This window comes from Salmo salar, chromosome 21, assembly GCF_965601325.2.
Source record: "Salmo salar chromosome 21, fSalSal1, whole genome shotgun sequence".
NCBI lineage: Eukaryota > Metazoa > Chordata > Actinopteri > Salmoniformes > Salmonidae > Salmo > Salmo salar.
In genome coordinates, this window is record NC_138311.1 from 29364206 (window position 1) to 29379219 (window position 15014).

Sequence of the window (15014 nt, forward strand, 5' to 3'; positions counted from 1 at the left end):
CTTCAAACATAAAGATATAAAACTGTAATTTTTTGTGAAGAATCAACAACAAGTGGGACACAATTATGAAGTGGAACGAAATTTATTGGATATTTCAAACTTTTTTAACAAATAAAAAACGGAAAAATTGGCCGTGCAATATTCTTCAGCCCCTTTACTTTCAGTGCAGCAAACTCTCTCCAGAAGTTCAGCGAGGATCTCTGAATGATCCAATGTTGACCTAAATGACTAATGATGATAAATAGAATCCACCTGTGTGTAATCAAGTCTCCGTATAAATGCACCTGCTCTGTGATAGTCTCAGAGGTCCGTTTAAAGCGCAGAGAGCATCATGAAGAACAAGGAACACACCAGGCAGGTCCGAGATACTGTTGTGGAGAAGTTTAAAGCCGGATTTGGATACAAAAAGATCTCCCAAGCTTTAAACATCCCAAGGAGCACTGTGCAAGCGATAATATTGAAATGGAAGGAGTATCAGACCACTGCAAATCTACGAAGACCCGGCCGTCCCTCAACTTTCAGCTCATATAAGGAGAAGACTGATCAGAGATGCAGCCAAGAGGCCCATGATCACTCTGGATGAACTGCAGAGATCTACAGCTGAGGTGGGAGACTCTGTCCATAGGACAACAATCAGTCGTATACTGCACAAATCTGGCCTTTATGGAAGAGTGGCAAGAAGAAAGCCATTTCTTAAAGATATCCATAAAAAGTGTCGTTTAAAGTTTGCCACTAGCCACCTGGGAGACACACCAAACATGTGGAAGAAGGTGCTCTGGTCAGATGAAACCAAAATCGAACTTTTTGGCAACAATGCAAAATGTTATGTTTGGTGTAAAAGCAACACAGCTCATCACCCTGAACACACCATCCCCACTGTCAAACATGGTGGTGGCAGCATCATGGTTTGGGCCTGCTTTTCTTCAGCAGGGGCAGGGAAGATGGGTAAAATTGATGGGAAGATGGATGGAGCCAAATACAGGACCATTCTGGAAGAAAACCTGATGGAGTCTGCAAAAGACCTGAGACTGGGACGGAGATTTGTCTTCCAACAAGACAATGATCCAAAACATAAAGCAAAATCTACAATGGAATGGTTCACAAATAAACATATCCAGGTGTTAGAATGGCCAAGTCAAAGTCCAGACCTGAATCCAATCGAGAATCTGTGGAAAGAACTGAAAACTGCTGTTCACAAATGCTCTCCATCCAACCTCACTGAGCTCGAGCTGTTTTGCAAGGAGGAATGGGCAAAAATTTCAGTCTCTCGATGTGCAAAACTGAAAGAGACATACCCCAAGCGACTTACAGCTGTAATCGCAGCAAAAAGTGGCACTACAAAGTATTAACTTAAGGGGGCTGAATAATTTTGCACGCCCAATTTTTCAGTTTTTTATTTGTTAAAAAAGTTTGAAATATCCAATAAATTTCGTTCCACTTCATGATTGTGTCCCACTTGTTGTTGATTCTTTAAAAAAAATTACAGTTTTATATCTTTATGTTTGAAGCCTGAAATGTGGCAAAAGGTCGAAAAGTTCAAGGGGGCCGAATACTTTCGCAAGGCACTGTAGCTCTGATTAGATAGTAACAGACTCAATACCCAAAATTCCTCTACCCAGTGTTGTAGATATGTGGTAGTAGAGTAGTGGCCTGAGGGCACACACTTAATGTGCTGTGAAATCTATTGTTAAATGTACTGTAATGTTTTTTAAATTATATAACTGCCTTAATGTTGCTGGATCCCAGGAAAAGTAGTTGCTGCCTTGGCAGCAGTTAATGGGTCGCATGGTCTGTACAAGGTTAGTCATCAATAAAGAACAACTCTACCACTGTTTCTTTCTCAGGACAACTAAACATGCTGTATTGGCATAACAAAGCATATCTCCCACTCCTGATGGTCTAGGTCAGGGTTCCTACCCTAATCTAGCGCACCTGATTCTAATAATTAACTGGTTGATAAGCTAAATTAGATTAGTTACAACTGGAAATGGATCAAAAACCTACTGGAGGGTAGCTCTCCAAGAACAGGTTTGGAGAGCCCTGGTCTAGGTTAACTATTTGCATAGTCTTGACTGTTCAAACCACCCTTGATGTTGTGAGATATGCATAATAATTACTCATGGGCTGTAGTACACATCTTTCAAGGGGTGAAACGGGTGTAATAAACTCATTTGTTCTAAACTTTCAATAATATTGCAGCTAGTTGATAACTCTGTCTAGACAAATTCCAGAGCTACCCATCTGTCTGGGGAGATTGGAGAGCAGCCTGGTCTGTCCGTTGAACTTTGACCAACTGTTTCCTTGGTGACAGGCTGACCTGATGCTTGTTAAGCTCGGTCACACGGAGACTCCATTCCTCCTCGGTCATCTCCTGCCCTGCCTCCGCGGTCTCCTTGACAACCGCTGTCTTGTCTGAGAAAGAGATGCAAAGAATGAAAGAATTACAGGAACAATTGGAGAGAGAGAAGGACAGTTGTTGATTCCTTATCTGTTGTGCTATATGTGATTCAGATGACTTGCAGATGAGTCAGTGTGTCTATGCAGGTGTGCTGGTGTGTCTTTCCTCACCAGTACAGGTCATGGCAGTGCAGACCCAGTTGCCACAGGCACACACACAGCGGTTACACTCCACCTGTGTCTCGGCCCCATCTTCATAGGTCTCATCCTCCAGGGCACACTCTGCAGGGGGGCACATAGAATTCAGATTAAAAATAGATTGAGTACAGCAGTTATGGTGCCTCTCATACACCCCACATCTAACAAAGAGATATAAAATTCTGTGTTTTTAAGTTAAATCAATTTATTCTGTCTAAATAAAACATTGGCAATGCAGTTGAGTAGTGATGAGTTTATGCATAGTCCGCAGCAGAAAGAGAGCAACAGAGCCATAGATAGTGTGAGTGTGTTTGCATAGTATGTTAGAGCACTCTACTACAGTATCTGTGTCCCTGGCTCTGGTGAGGACCCAGGGCAGGCTCTGTTTTCCGGACTGGAATGTGTGCAGCTGCCTGCTGCAGCTGTGAGTGAGGTCACATACTGAACTTTCCCCTACATCATTAACCTGTTATAACCCCAGCATTTTGGGTAATTCTGGGCAATTCCGCTTAGTGTAATTGTAAGGAGTGCGTACTGGTGGCAGAGAAGTCAGATGCAGGAGAACAAAAACTGTGTTTCCAAACGGCGCAGTTTAATAACAAAAACCCACCGGAAAACAGAACAATCAAATAATGGGTACATAACCCGACACACACCAGGACAGACATGCACAAGCACTTACAATAAACAATTACCGACAAGGACATGAGGGGGAACAGAGGGTTAAATACACAACATGTAATTGATGGGATTGGAACCAGGTGTGATTGAAGACATGACAAAACCAAAGGAAAATGAAAAGAGGATCAGCGATGGCTAGAAGGTCGGTGACTTGGACCGCCGAACACAGCCCGAACAAGGAGAGGGACCAACTTCGGCGGAAGTCGTGACAGTACCCCCCCCACCCCCGACGCGCGGCTCCAGTAGCGCGTCGACACTGGCCTCGGGGACGACCCGGAGGGCAAGGCGCAGGGCGATCCGGACGAAGACGGTGGAACTCCTGCAACAGGTCGTACCCCTCCCACTCCACGAGATACTGAAGGCCCCTCGTCCGGTGCTTCGAATCCAGAATGGGGCGAACGGAGTACGCCGGGGCCCCCCCGATGTCCAGAGGGGGCGGATGAACCTCCCGCACCTCAGACTCCTGGAGCGGGCCAGCCACCACTGGCCTGAGGAGAGACACATGGAACGAGGGGTTAATATGGTAATCGGTTGGAAGCTGTAACCTATAACAAACCTCGTTCACTCTCATCAGGACTTTAAATGGCCCCACAAACTGTGGACCCAGCTTCCGGTAGTGCAGGCGGAGGGGCAGGTTTCGGGTCGTGAGCCAGACCCGGTCCCCCGGTGCGAACACCGGGGTCTCACTGCGGTGGCGATCTGCATTCCTCTTTTGGCGCGTCACGGCCTGCTGAAGGTGGACACGGACGGCTTCCCATGTCTCCTCCGCGTGCCTGAACCAATCGTCCACCGCAGGAACCTTGGTCTGACCCTGATGCTAAGGCGCCAGAACCGGCTGGTACCCGGTGGGAGTGGGATCCATGGGCCGCTCCTCTGTGTCATACGGCCAGGACAATGCATCTGCCTTAACGTTCTGGGAGCCTGGTCTGTAGGAAAGGGTAAACATGAAACGGGTGAAAAACATGGCCCACCTTGCCTGGCGAGGGTTCAGTCTACTTGCTGCCCGGATGTACTCCAGATTGCGGTGGTCAGTCCAGATGAGAAAAGGGTGTCTAGCCCCCTCAAGCCAATGTTTCTATGCCTTCAAGGCCTTTACGACAGCCAACAGCTCCCGGTCCCCCACATCATAGTTTCGCTCCGCCGGGCTGAGCTTCTTCGAGAAGAAGGCACAGGGGCGGAGCTTCGGTGGCATACCCAAGAGCTGAGAGAGCACAGCTCCTATCCCAGCCTCGGACGTGTCCACTTCCACTATGAACGCCAAAGAGGGATCCGGATGGGCCAGCACGGGAGCCGAGGTAAACAGAGCCCTCAGGTGACTAAAAGCCCTGTCCGCCTCAGCTGACCACTGCAAGCGCACTGGGCCCCCCCTTCAGCAGTTAGGTAATGGGAGCCGCTACCTGACCAAAACCCCGGATAAACCTCCAGTAGTAGTTGGCAAACCCTATGAAGCGCTGCACCTCCTTTACCGTGGTGAGAGTTGGCCAATTACGCATGGCTGAAATACGGTCCCTCTCCATCTCCACCCCTGAGGTGGAAATGCGATACCCTAGGAAGGAGACGGACTGTTGGAAGAACAGGCACTTCTCAGCCTTGACGTACAGGTCATGCTCCAACAGGCGACCAAGCACCCTGCGCACCAGGGACACATGCTCGGCGCGTGTAGCGGAGTATATCAAGATGTCATCATTATACACCACCACACCCTGCCCATGCAGGTCCCTGAAAATCTTGTCTACAAAGGCTTGGAAGACTGATGGTGCATTCATCAACCCGTACGGCATGACGAGGTACTCATAGTGCCCTGAGGTGGTACTGAAAGCCGTCTTCCACTCGTCTCCCTCCCGGATACTCACAAGGTTGTAAGCGCTCCTGAGATCTAGTTTGGTGAAGAAGCGCGCCCCGTACATTGACTCAATCACTGTGGCTATGAGCGGTAGCGGGTAACTATACCTCACAGTGATCTGATTCAGACCTAGATAGTCAATACACGGGCACAGACCTCCCTCCTTCTTCTTCACAAAAAATAAACTCGAGGAGGCGGGTGAAGTGGAGGACCGAATGTACCCCTGACGCAGGGATTCGAAGACATATGTTTCCATAGCCTCCGTCTCCGCCTGTGAGATGGGATACACGTGACTCCTGGGAAGTGCAGCGTCTACCAGGAGATTTATCGCACAATCGCCCCGTTGATGAGGTGGTAATTGAGTCGCCTTCTTTTTAGAGAAGGCGAGAGCCGAATCGGCATATTTAGGGGGAATGCGCACGGTGGAGACCTGGTCTGGACTCTCCACCGTAGTAGCACCAACGGAAACCCCTAAATACCTACCAGAGCACTTTCGCGACCACCCCGTGAGAGCCCTCTGTGGCCAAGAAACAGTGGGGTTATGACAAGCTAACCAGGGTAGGCCCAGCACCACGGGAAACGCAGGAGAGTCAATAAGGAAGAGACTAATTCTCTCCTTGTGACCCCCCTGCGTCACCATGCCCAAAGGAGCGGTGACCTCCCTAATCAACCTTGACCCTAATGGTCGACTATCTAAGGCATGAACGGGGAAAGGCACAGCCACGGGAACAATGGGGATCCCTAAACTATAGGCTAACACTCTATCAATAAAATGTCCAGCCGCGCCTGAATCGACGAGTGCCTTATGCTGGGAATGCGGGGAAAACTCAGGGAAAGTGACATACACAAACATATGTGCAACATAGGGCTCTGGGTGAGAATGGTGCCGGCTCACCTGGGGTGATGCCAGAGCGCCCTGCCTGCTGCCTCGATCCCCAGAGGAACCAACCCGGTACCGACCGGCAGTGTGACCTCTGCGGCCACAGATGATGCACGAGCTGGAACCCCCTCCAGTCTCCCTGCGCACCGCCCCTCCCAGCTCCATGGGTATTGGAGAGGGGGTGCGGGAGGACGGAACCACCAGACCCCGATCAGAACGTCCGCGGGTAGCCAGCAGGTTGTCCAGCCGGATGGACAGGTCCACCAGCTGGTCGAATGTGAGGGTGGCGTCTCTGCAGGCCAACTCCCGACAGACGTCCTCGCACAGACTGCAGCGGTAATGGTCAATCAGGGCTTTGTCGCTCCATCCCGCGCCGGCAGCCAGGGTCCTGAACTCATGGGTGCTCCTCGTCTCCTGCCTCAGATGGAAGAGGCGCTCACCCGCCGCTCTACCCTAGGCCGGGTGGTCGAAAACTGCCTGGAAACGGTGGGTGAACTCCTCAAACTGGTCCAACGCCGCATCTCCCTCCACACGGCGTTGGCCCACTCCAGGGCTTTCCCGGTGAGGCACGAGACGAGGGCGGACACCCTCTCACGGCCCGATGGAGCTGGGTGGACGGTGGCCAGGTATAGGTCCAGTTGGAGAAGGAACCCCTGGCAGTTCGCAGCCTTTCCGTCGTATTCCTGGGGCAGGGAGAGACGAATCCCACTGGGACCAGGAGGAAGAGGGGCACTCAGAGGAGACCCCGGTTGTGTTGGTGTAGGCACTGGAAGAACTCCCTGTCTCTCCCAGCGGTCCATAGTCTGGACAACGCGGTCCATGGTGGTGCCAAGATGGTGGAGCATTGCTGAGCGCTCCCGGACGCGCTCCTCCACCCCTATACCCGGGGTACCTGCTCCTGCTGACTCCATAGTCGGGTCGGTGATTCTGTAAGGAGTGCATACTGGCGGCAGAGAAGTCAGACGGCGCAGTTTAATAACAAAAACCCACCAGAAAACAGAACAATCAAATAATGGGTACATAACCCGATGCACACCAGGACAGACATGCACAAGCACTTACAATAAACAATCACTGACAAGGACATGAGGGGGAACAGAGGGTTAAATACACAACATGTAATTGATGGGATTGGAACCAGGTGTGATGGAAGACAAGACAAAACCAAGGTTGGTGACTTCGACCGCCGAACGCCGCCCAAACAAGGAGAGACCAACTTCGACGGTCGTGACAGTAATACTCACCATCATTTTTTCATGAATTTTGTAAAAAAAAATTTTTTTTTACACCAAATACAAACATTGTGAGTGGACAAAGGGGTGATGCCCATTTGAAATAGCATACAGTGGATTCGGAAAGTATTCAGACCCCTTGACTTTTTCCACATTATTTTACATTACAGCCTTATTCTAAAATGGATAAAATAGTTTTCCCCCCTCATCAATCTACTAACAATACCCCATAATGACAAAGCAAAAACAGTTTATTTTTTATTTTTGCAAATGTATTAAAAATAAAAACGGAAATATCAGATTTACATAAATACTCAGACACCCTTTACTCAGTACTTTGTTGAAGCACCTTTGGCAGCGATTACAGCCTTGAGTCTTCTTGGGTATGACGCTACAAGCTTGGCACACCTGTATTTGGGGAGTTTCTTCCATTCTTCTCTGCAGGTCCCCTCAAGCGGTCCGGGCTCCGGCTGGGCCACTCAAGAACATTCAGAGACTTGTCCCGAAGCCACTCCTGCATTGTCTTGTGTGCTCAGGGTCGTTGTCCTGTTGGAAGGTGAACCTTCGCCCCAGTCTGAGGTCCTGAGTGCTCTGGAGCAGGTGTCATCAAGGATCTCTGTACTTTACACCGTTCATCTTTCCCTCGATCCTGACTAGTCTCCCAGTCCCTGCCGCTGAAAAACATCCCCACAGCATGATGCTGCCACCACCATGCTTCACCGTAGGGATGGTGCCAGGTTTCCTCCAGACATGACGCTTGGCATTCAGGCCAAAGAGTTCAATCTTGGTTTCATCAGACCAGAGAATATTGTTTCTCATGGTCTGAGAGTCTTTAGGTGCCTTTTGTCAACTTCCAAGCGGACTGTTGTGTGCCTTTTACTGAAGAATGGCTTCCGTCTGGCCACTCTACCATAAAGGCCTGATTGGTGGAGTGCTGTAGAGATGGTTGTCCTTCTGGAAGGTTCTCCCATCTCCACAGAGGAACTCTGGAGCTCTGTCAGATTGACCATCGGGTTCTTGGTCACCTCCCTGACCAAGGCCCTTCTCCCCTGAATGCTCATTTTGGTCGGGCGGTCAGCTCTAGGAAGAGTCTTGGTAGTTCCAAACTTCTTCCATTTAAGAATGATGGAGGCCACTGTGTTATTGGGGACCTTCAATGCGGCAGAAATGTTTTGGTACCCTTCACCAGATCTGTGCCTCGACCGAAGCCTGTCTCGGAGCTCTACGGACAATTCCTTCAACCTCATGGCTTGGTTTTTGCTCTGACATGCACTGTCAACTGTGGAACCTTACATAGACTGGTGTGTGCCTTTCCAAATCATGTCCAATCAATTGTATTTACCACAGGTGGAGTCCAATCAAGTTGTAGAAACATCTCAAGGATGATCAATGGAAACAGGATGCACCTGAGCTCAAATTCGAGTCAAGTAAGGTAAGTAAGGTATTTCTGTTATATATTCTTTATCAATTTGCCAAAATGTCATTAAGGGATATTGTGTGTAGATTGATGAGATTTTTTAAAATGAATTTTAGAATAAGGCTGTAACGTAACAAAATGTGGAATAAGTCAAGGGGTCTGAATACTTTTCAAATGCACTGTACATGTTACATTAAATATACGTCTTTCAAACTTTCTTAGGTCCATCCTACACACAAAATAATGTACAATTTATACGTAGAAGAAAGGAAATATATAATTGTAAGCCAAAGTTAATGTTTCCTTCATAGACATCCAAAATAATTTCAAACCGAGCTATTCTTACTCGTTCCTCGATAGATCGAAAAAGTGTCAGGGAGGCCCAACACCACCAAATATGTTAATGATTGGATGAATAATAAAAACATTTACATTACTTTTGGTGAACAGTGTGCAGGTCGCTATTATGGGTTATGCTAGCTTTCTTATTATGCTAGCTTCCTTTCTAGTATCTATAGCTAGCTAGCTAAAATATTTATGAAAATTATGAAAAATAATATTTGATTGTCCCTGTGGGACAGGGTGTTATAACAGGTTGCACGGCCTCTGCTCAACTCAGTACAGTACAACAGACTGAGGAAAAATACTCTTGTCTGTAAATAAACCATATTTAGCTGTTTTTGCTTCAATTAATTTCAAGTATGTTAGGGTGAGTTACAGTAGATATGCGTGTGGTTGTGGTGAATAGGTTTGCTATTTTGATTAACATAATGTAAATCCCATGCACTTTAAACACATACTGCAGTTTACTGCATGTATCGGAGAGGTTGATATAGAGGTATTTGTGTAATGAACTGAGAAAAAAAAACGTGTGATGTCAGCAGTAGTGTGCAATGTTGTCATCATAGAGTCATGGGGTCAAGGGTCATGTGTCTGTGAGCTCACTCTTCTCAGGTGGGTTGAAGCTGGGCTTCAGGCAGTTGAGGAACTCATCGAAGCTAAGCTTCCAGTCAGCGTTCTCATCTGACAGCTCGATCAGGGCGTCCACACATAGGCTTCTGGGAACAGGACAAAGAAACACACACACAAGTTCACATTCACTGCCTGTACTCATAGTTATGTATAGCTGTTGAGATGGTTATTGGGCATAGTTTCTGACTGATAAAACAGTTAGTGGATGATTTTGCATAGAGAATCTTCCTACATTGTAAAACAAATCTGTTGTTTCAACTAATTATTATTAAGTAACTGGTTCCACAACCTTTTTTTTTTGTTTACTCAAATTTTCAGTCCAAGTGTTACCTGAACCCCCCTCAAAAAGTTGCCTCAAATTTAGCTCCAACTTAAGAAACATTTAAAAATCTACTTAAAATGATGTGTTTCCTCAGAAATGGTCTAATAATTTATGTTCATTCAACTATAAATTATTATTTGGGCATCTTAACTAAAAAAGGCTCTGTAACTGGTTACACACACAATGCTTTTAACATACAATATTTGACACACATTAACATACATTGTGCATATTCTCTTATTCAGTAATTACGATTCAACATGTCCTCACCTGAGATTTGAATTCACAACCTCTTGGTTTCATGGCATTCCAATCTTCCTTCCATCATGTCTGTGTCGAAGACTGATTTTACCTGTATTTCTACACTTTGCACTTCAAAGTAAATCTCAGCTTTGTTAAAAGTACACTCAATAAAAACTATTTTATTTATCATGGTGATTCAGGACTAACATTAAAACAGAATAATATGCGCCACCAACATTAGACAACTATACAAAAAAACCTACACTTGCTGTAATAAGTAAATCAAATCAATGAGAGAATAGCCAGATTAACTTATAAATGACCCAGACGTGGAGACATAGCAGGAAGATCAGAATGCCATGAACCAAGAGGTTGCGAATTCAAATCCCAGGTGAAGACATGTTGAATAATAATGACTGTATCAATGCACAATGTAATCACGAATGTCAAATATGTAAGTTAAAAGCATTGTTTGTGTGTGTAACCAGTTGCACAAACTTTTTTAGTTAGAAAAATAATAATTTATAGTTGAATGAACATATGAGACAACTTGAGCAAACACATAATTTTAAATTGACTGAATTTTGCCTCCGTTTTCTCAAGTTGGAGCTAAGTTTGGGCCAACTATTTTTTTTTCTTCCAGGTAGCATTTGGACCAAAAAGTTGAGTAAACAAAAAAATGGCTGTGACACCAGTGACTTAACAATAATTAGTTGAAACAAATACATTTGTTTTTACAGTATATCCATCCTTCATTTGCAGGGCCAAGAGTTTTCCCTGGTCAAGTCACATGGCCAGGAATGACTCAGGGTCCTACTCATGTGTGGGCAATATAAGTGGCTGATTTAATCAGTTTATTTTCTCCAAACCTGAAGAAGCATTGCAGCACTGCTCCACTGAGCAGCACAGTGGAAACCCAGGCTCTGATAATGCACAGAACAGATGTCTGTGAGGGTAATAGCCACAGGAGGCCCCCGGTGCAGTTTAGACTGGGTCACACAGGGTTTAAGGCTCAGAGAGAGGGAAAGTAGGGCTTAATATAGCACCAGCTCCTCAGAAGCCCTCTACTGTACAGCTGAGGATAAGATATAGATACTGTAGAGGTATTCATAAACACTACACCAGAAATAGATAAGCTTTTTAAAGATGAAATAGCACACAAGCACGCACTCACTCACACACGCACACTGACCTGAGCAGCTTGTTGCTCTCCTGGTCTGCGTATGACTGCATGTCCACGTTGGAGTCATTATGTTGGATGAACTTGAGGAGCTCTGAGGAGTCCAGCGTGGAGTCACCATTGTCGTAGTTCTATGTACACGCACACACACACACACGCACACGCACACGCACACACCAACACAGAGTTAGTAGGAGTAGAGAAGAGTTTCTCTATCAATCACTTTCTAACAATATCTCCCTTTAACTGATAGAACACCTGCTTCTAGTCTGCTAATCCAGAGAGAGGGGGGACAAATGGAAATGGAACTCTATAACAGCCATAGAGTTCTATTCTATAAAGAGAGAGATTGACAGACAGATATGGTGAATAGGGAGCGAAAGTGAGACAGTCTCCAGAGAGAGAGGGGGGAGGGATGCGATGGCCCTGCCAGATGAGAGGATTGAGGGGTTTGGATGCAGGGACCTGTTGCCTTGGAAATAGATATGGTCTTTAATCCCTTCCCCCATGTGGGTCCCCCAGTGTGAACCTCTATATTGGGGTGGAGGGATACTTAAAGTCTCCATTATATCTTTAGTGCGTAGATGTGGTGGTATGTGGGACTATACTAAAGCCTCCATTATATCACTGTGCTCTGTCTCTGTGGAGAGTTAATGAAACTCTCAGACACAAGGCACATAGAGGAGACGGGAAGAGACACGAGGACAATGGTCTTTTCATTTCAAATGAATCTCTCTTATGTTTTCATGTGTGTGGAAGAAACTGTAACCAGTGGGGATAAAATCACAGAGTTATATAGAGATTGCAACGTTGAATCTGTCCCATTATGGCGTCTGTGAGAGCACGGACAGCGCCATTGAGGCCATTTCCATTTTCTTATTCTACTACTTCTGGTTGGTAAACAAACTGTAAGGGTGCATACTGACACCTGGAGTGTGTTGTTTCAACAGGTATAAAGCCAAGGTTGGTGATTTACTGCCACGTGGAGTTATGGAATGTTTACTCATGAGTATAATTAATTGGCTAATTCCTCTTATGTGATCCTTCCTTAACCCATAGGAAGTCCCATCAAGTTGACTACTTAAAAAAAAGTCCTCAATGGCGTTGCCCATGCTAAAACAGACTTCTGAGCCCTAAAGTCCTTGATACAACTCTCAGTCCCTGTCGCTGAAAAACCTCCCCACGGCATGATACTGCCACCACCATGCTTCACCGTAGGGATGGTGCCAGGTTTCCTCCAGATGTGACGCTTGGCATTCAGGCCAAAGGGTTCAACCTTGGTTTCATCAGACCAGAGAATCTCGTTTCTCATGGTCTGAGAGTCCTTTAGGTGCCTTTCGGCAAACTCCAAGCGGGCTGTCATGTGCCTTTTATTGAGGAGCGGCTTCCGTCTGGTTACTCTACCATAAAGGCCTGATTGGTGGAGTGCTGTAGAGATGGTTGTCCTTCTGGAAGGTTCTCCCATCTCCACAGAGGAACTCTGGAGCTCTGTCAGAGTGACCATCGAGTTCTTGGTCACCTCCCTGACTAAGACCCTTCTCCCCCGATTGCTTAGTTTGGCCGGGCGGCCAGTGCTAGAAAGAGTCTCAGTTGTTCCAAACTTCTTCCATTTAAGAATGATGGAGGCAACTGTGTTCTTGGGGACATTCAATGCAGCAGAAATGTTTTAGTACCCTTCCCCAGATCTGTGCCTCAACACAATCCTGTCTCAGTGTTCTACGGACAATTCCTTCGACCTCATGGCTTGGTTTTTGCTCTGACATGCACTGTCAAACTGTGGAACCTTATATAGACAGGCGTGCCTTTCCAAATCATGTTCAATCAATTGAATTTACCACAGGTGGACTCCAATCAAGTTGTAGAAACATCTCAAGGATGATCAATGGAAACAGGACTCACCTGAGCTCAAATTCGAGTCTCATAGCAAAGGGTCTGAATACCTATGTAAATTAGGTATTTATGTTTTTTTTACATTTCTAAAAAACAGTTTTCGCTTTGTCATTATGGGGTATTGTGTGTAGATTGATGAGGAAATTGTTTTTATTTAATCCATTTCAGAATAAGGCTGTAACGTAACAAAATGTGGAAAAAGTCAAGGGGTCTGAATACTTTCCGAATGCACTGTATGTGAGGGGTAAAAACTGCTTAATTTTTTTTTTTACATGTGGTCCATAGTTTTGGACTTCATAGAACCAATATCACAACTGGAACACACATACACACAGCGACACACACTGACACACACACCTTGAAGTATTTGAGCAGGATGTCGGTAAAGTTGGAGCCCTTGACAAACCAGCCGTCTGGGACCACCTCAGTCTGCAGCCACTGGATCACACGATGCCTCAACTCATTACGGTCTGCTACGTAACACACCACTGGAGAGAGGAATGAGAGAGAGAGACAGTGGGTGTGAGTGAGCGAGACGGACGGAGAGGGAGAGCGAGAGAGAGAATGTGACACAGTCAAAACCCACAATCTAGCAGGTACTCTAGCCTTTCTGACACTCTCTAGGATGATCAAGAGAATCCACATAATCCCTGTTCTGCCCAGAGCACACCAGTACCTCCCCGCTCAGTATGAGGTCAAATGTACTGTCCTAACCCCTAACACTCCCTTTCAGTTAAGTCTAGTGATAGGGAGTGGATAAGGTTAGAACACTATTACAGAAGTGTGCTTGTTACTAGAGCACTGAGAGATTAGTAGAGCACTGATAGGGCACTGCGAGAGGTGTACTCTGTCTGATAAAGCCCCATTAGGACTAGAGGAGATAAGAGCAGAGAGATACAGAGCTCTGATTGGCACAAAGCCCACAGATTCACTGTGTCACAATCACTCACCTGGGCTGGCAGCGGCTTGCTCTGCTTTCTTCTCTGCAGATGACAAAGAGAGAGAGAGAGCAACTTTAATTCATTGTGCTTTACAGTATCTAGCGTTTCTCCCTATCTAGTGTTTTTCACCATGTCATTGTCACATTGCCACAATAACCATTAATGCCCAAGGACACCGTGACATGATGGCCTCTTTGTGACACTCGTACAACAACAGAGGAGTAACCGATTTATCATCAACCTGATCAATGTCCAGGCCAACAGACAGACACGAAGAGGTCATTGGGTGTACAGGTTCAAAGTTCAACACTAGGAGATAATCAGTCAGGTAAATTAAAGATGAGTATGGGACCATATGTGTCACCTGTCAGTTCGCACATAGACTGACTGTCATGCCAACCAGAGTATATAGGCATCAGATAGAAATAGAGGTCAGTCGTGTGCTATACACCAGACCTGGGATAACTATAGTTTTAAATATGCTTTTTGGAAAGTAACAAATAGTTACGTTGGAGGTGACTACAACTATTTGAATACAGATCTGAAAAGCAACTACTTTAAAAAAAAAGACATATATTTGAATACAGATCTCAGAAAGCGACTAAGTTTGAAAACTATTTGAATACAGATCTGAGAAAGCAACTACATTAAAAATATATTTGAATATAGATCTCAGGAAGTGACTACTTTTCAGAAACTATTGGATTTGCTGCCTTTCAACTAATGGCAGGCCTGTATCTGGAACGTCATGTTGCAGATAGAAATGTGATGAAAAAAGCACACATTATGTCCTATACTATTCCAATCTATCTGACATT

The 15014-nt window shown here is 45.9% G+C and overlaps 1 protein-coding gene across 1 annotated transcript in view; it reads right to left on the reverse strand.

Moving 5' to 3' along the window:
• The window catches only part of LOC106582116 (follistatin-related protein 1), a 56061-nt gene that overhangs the window by 670 nt on the left and 40377 nt on the right, over positions 1-15014 (reverse strand). Inside the window, exons 5-10 of the mRNA XM_014164869.3 lie at positions 14206-14238; positions 13613-13743; positions 11378-11496; positions 9594-9706; positions 2569-2679; positions 2318-2412 (exon numbers count right to left, since the gene is read on the reverse strand). Of these exons, the coding sequence (XP_014020344.1) occupies positions 2318-2412; positions 2569-2679; positions 9594-9706; positions 11378-11496; positions 13613-13743; positions 14206-14238 (602 nt within the window). The remainder of the gene's footprint in view (positions 1-2317; positions 2413-2568; positions 2680-9593; positions 9707-11377; positions 11497-13612; positions 13744-14205; positions 14239-15014) is intronic.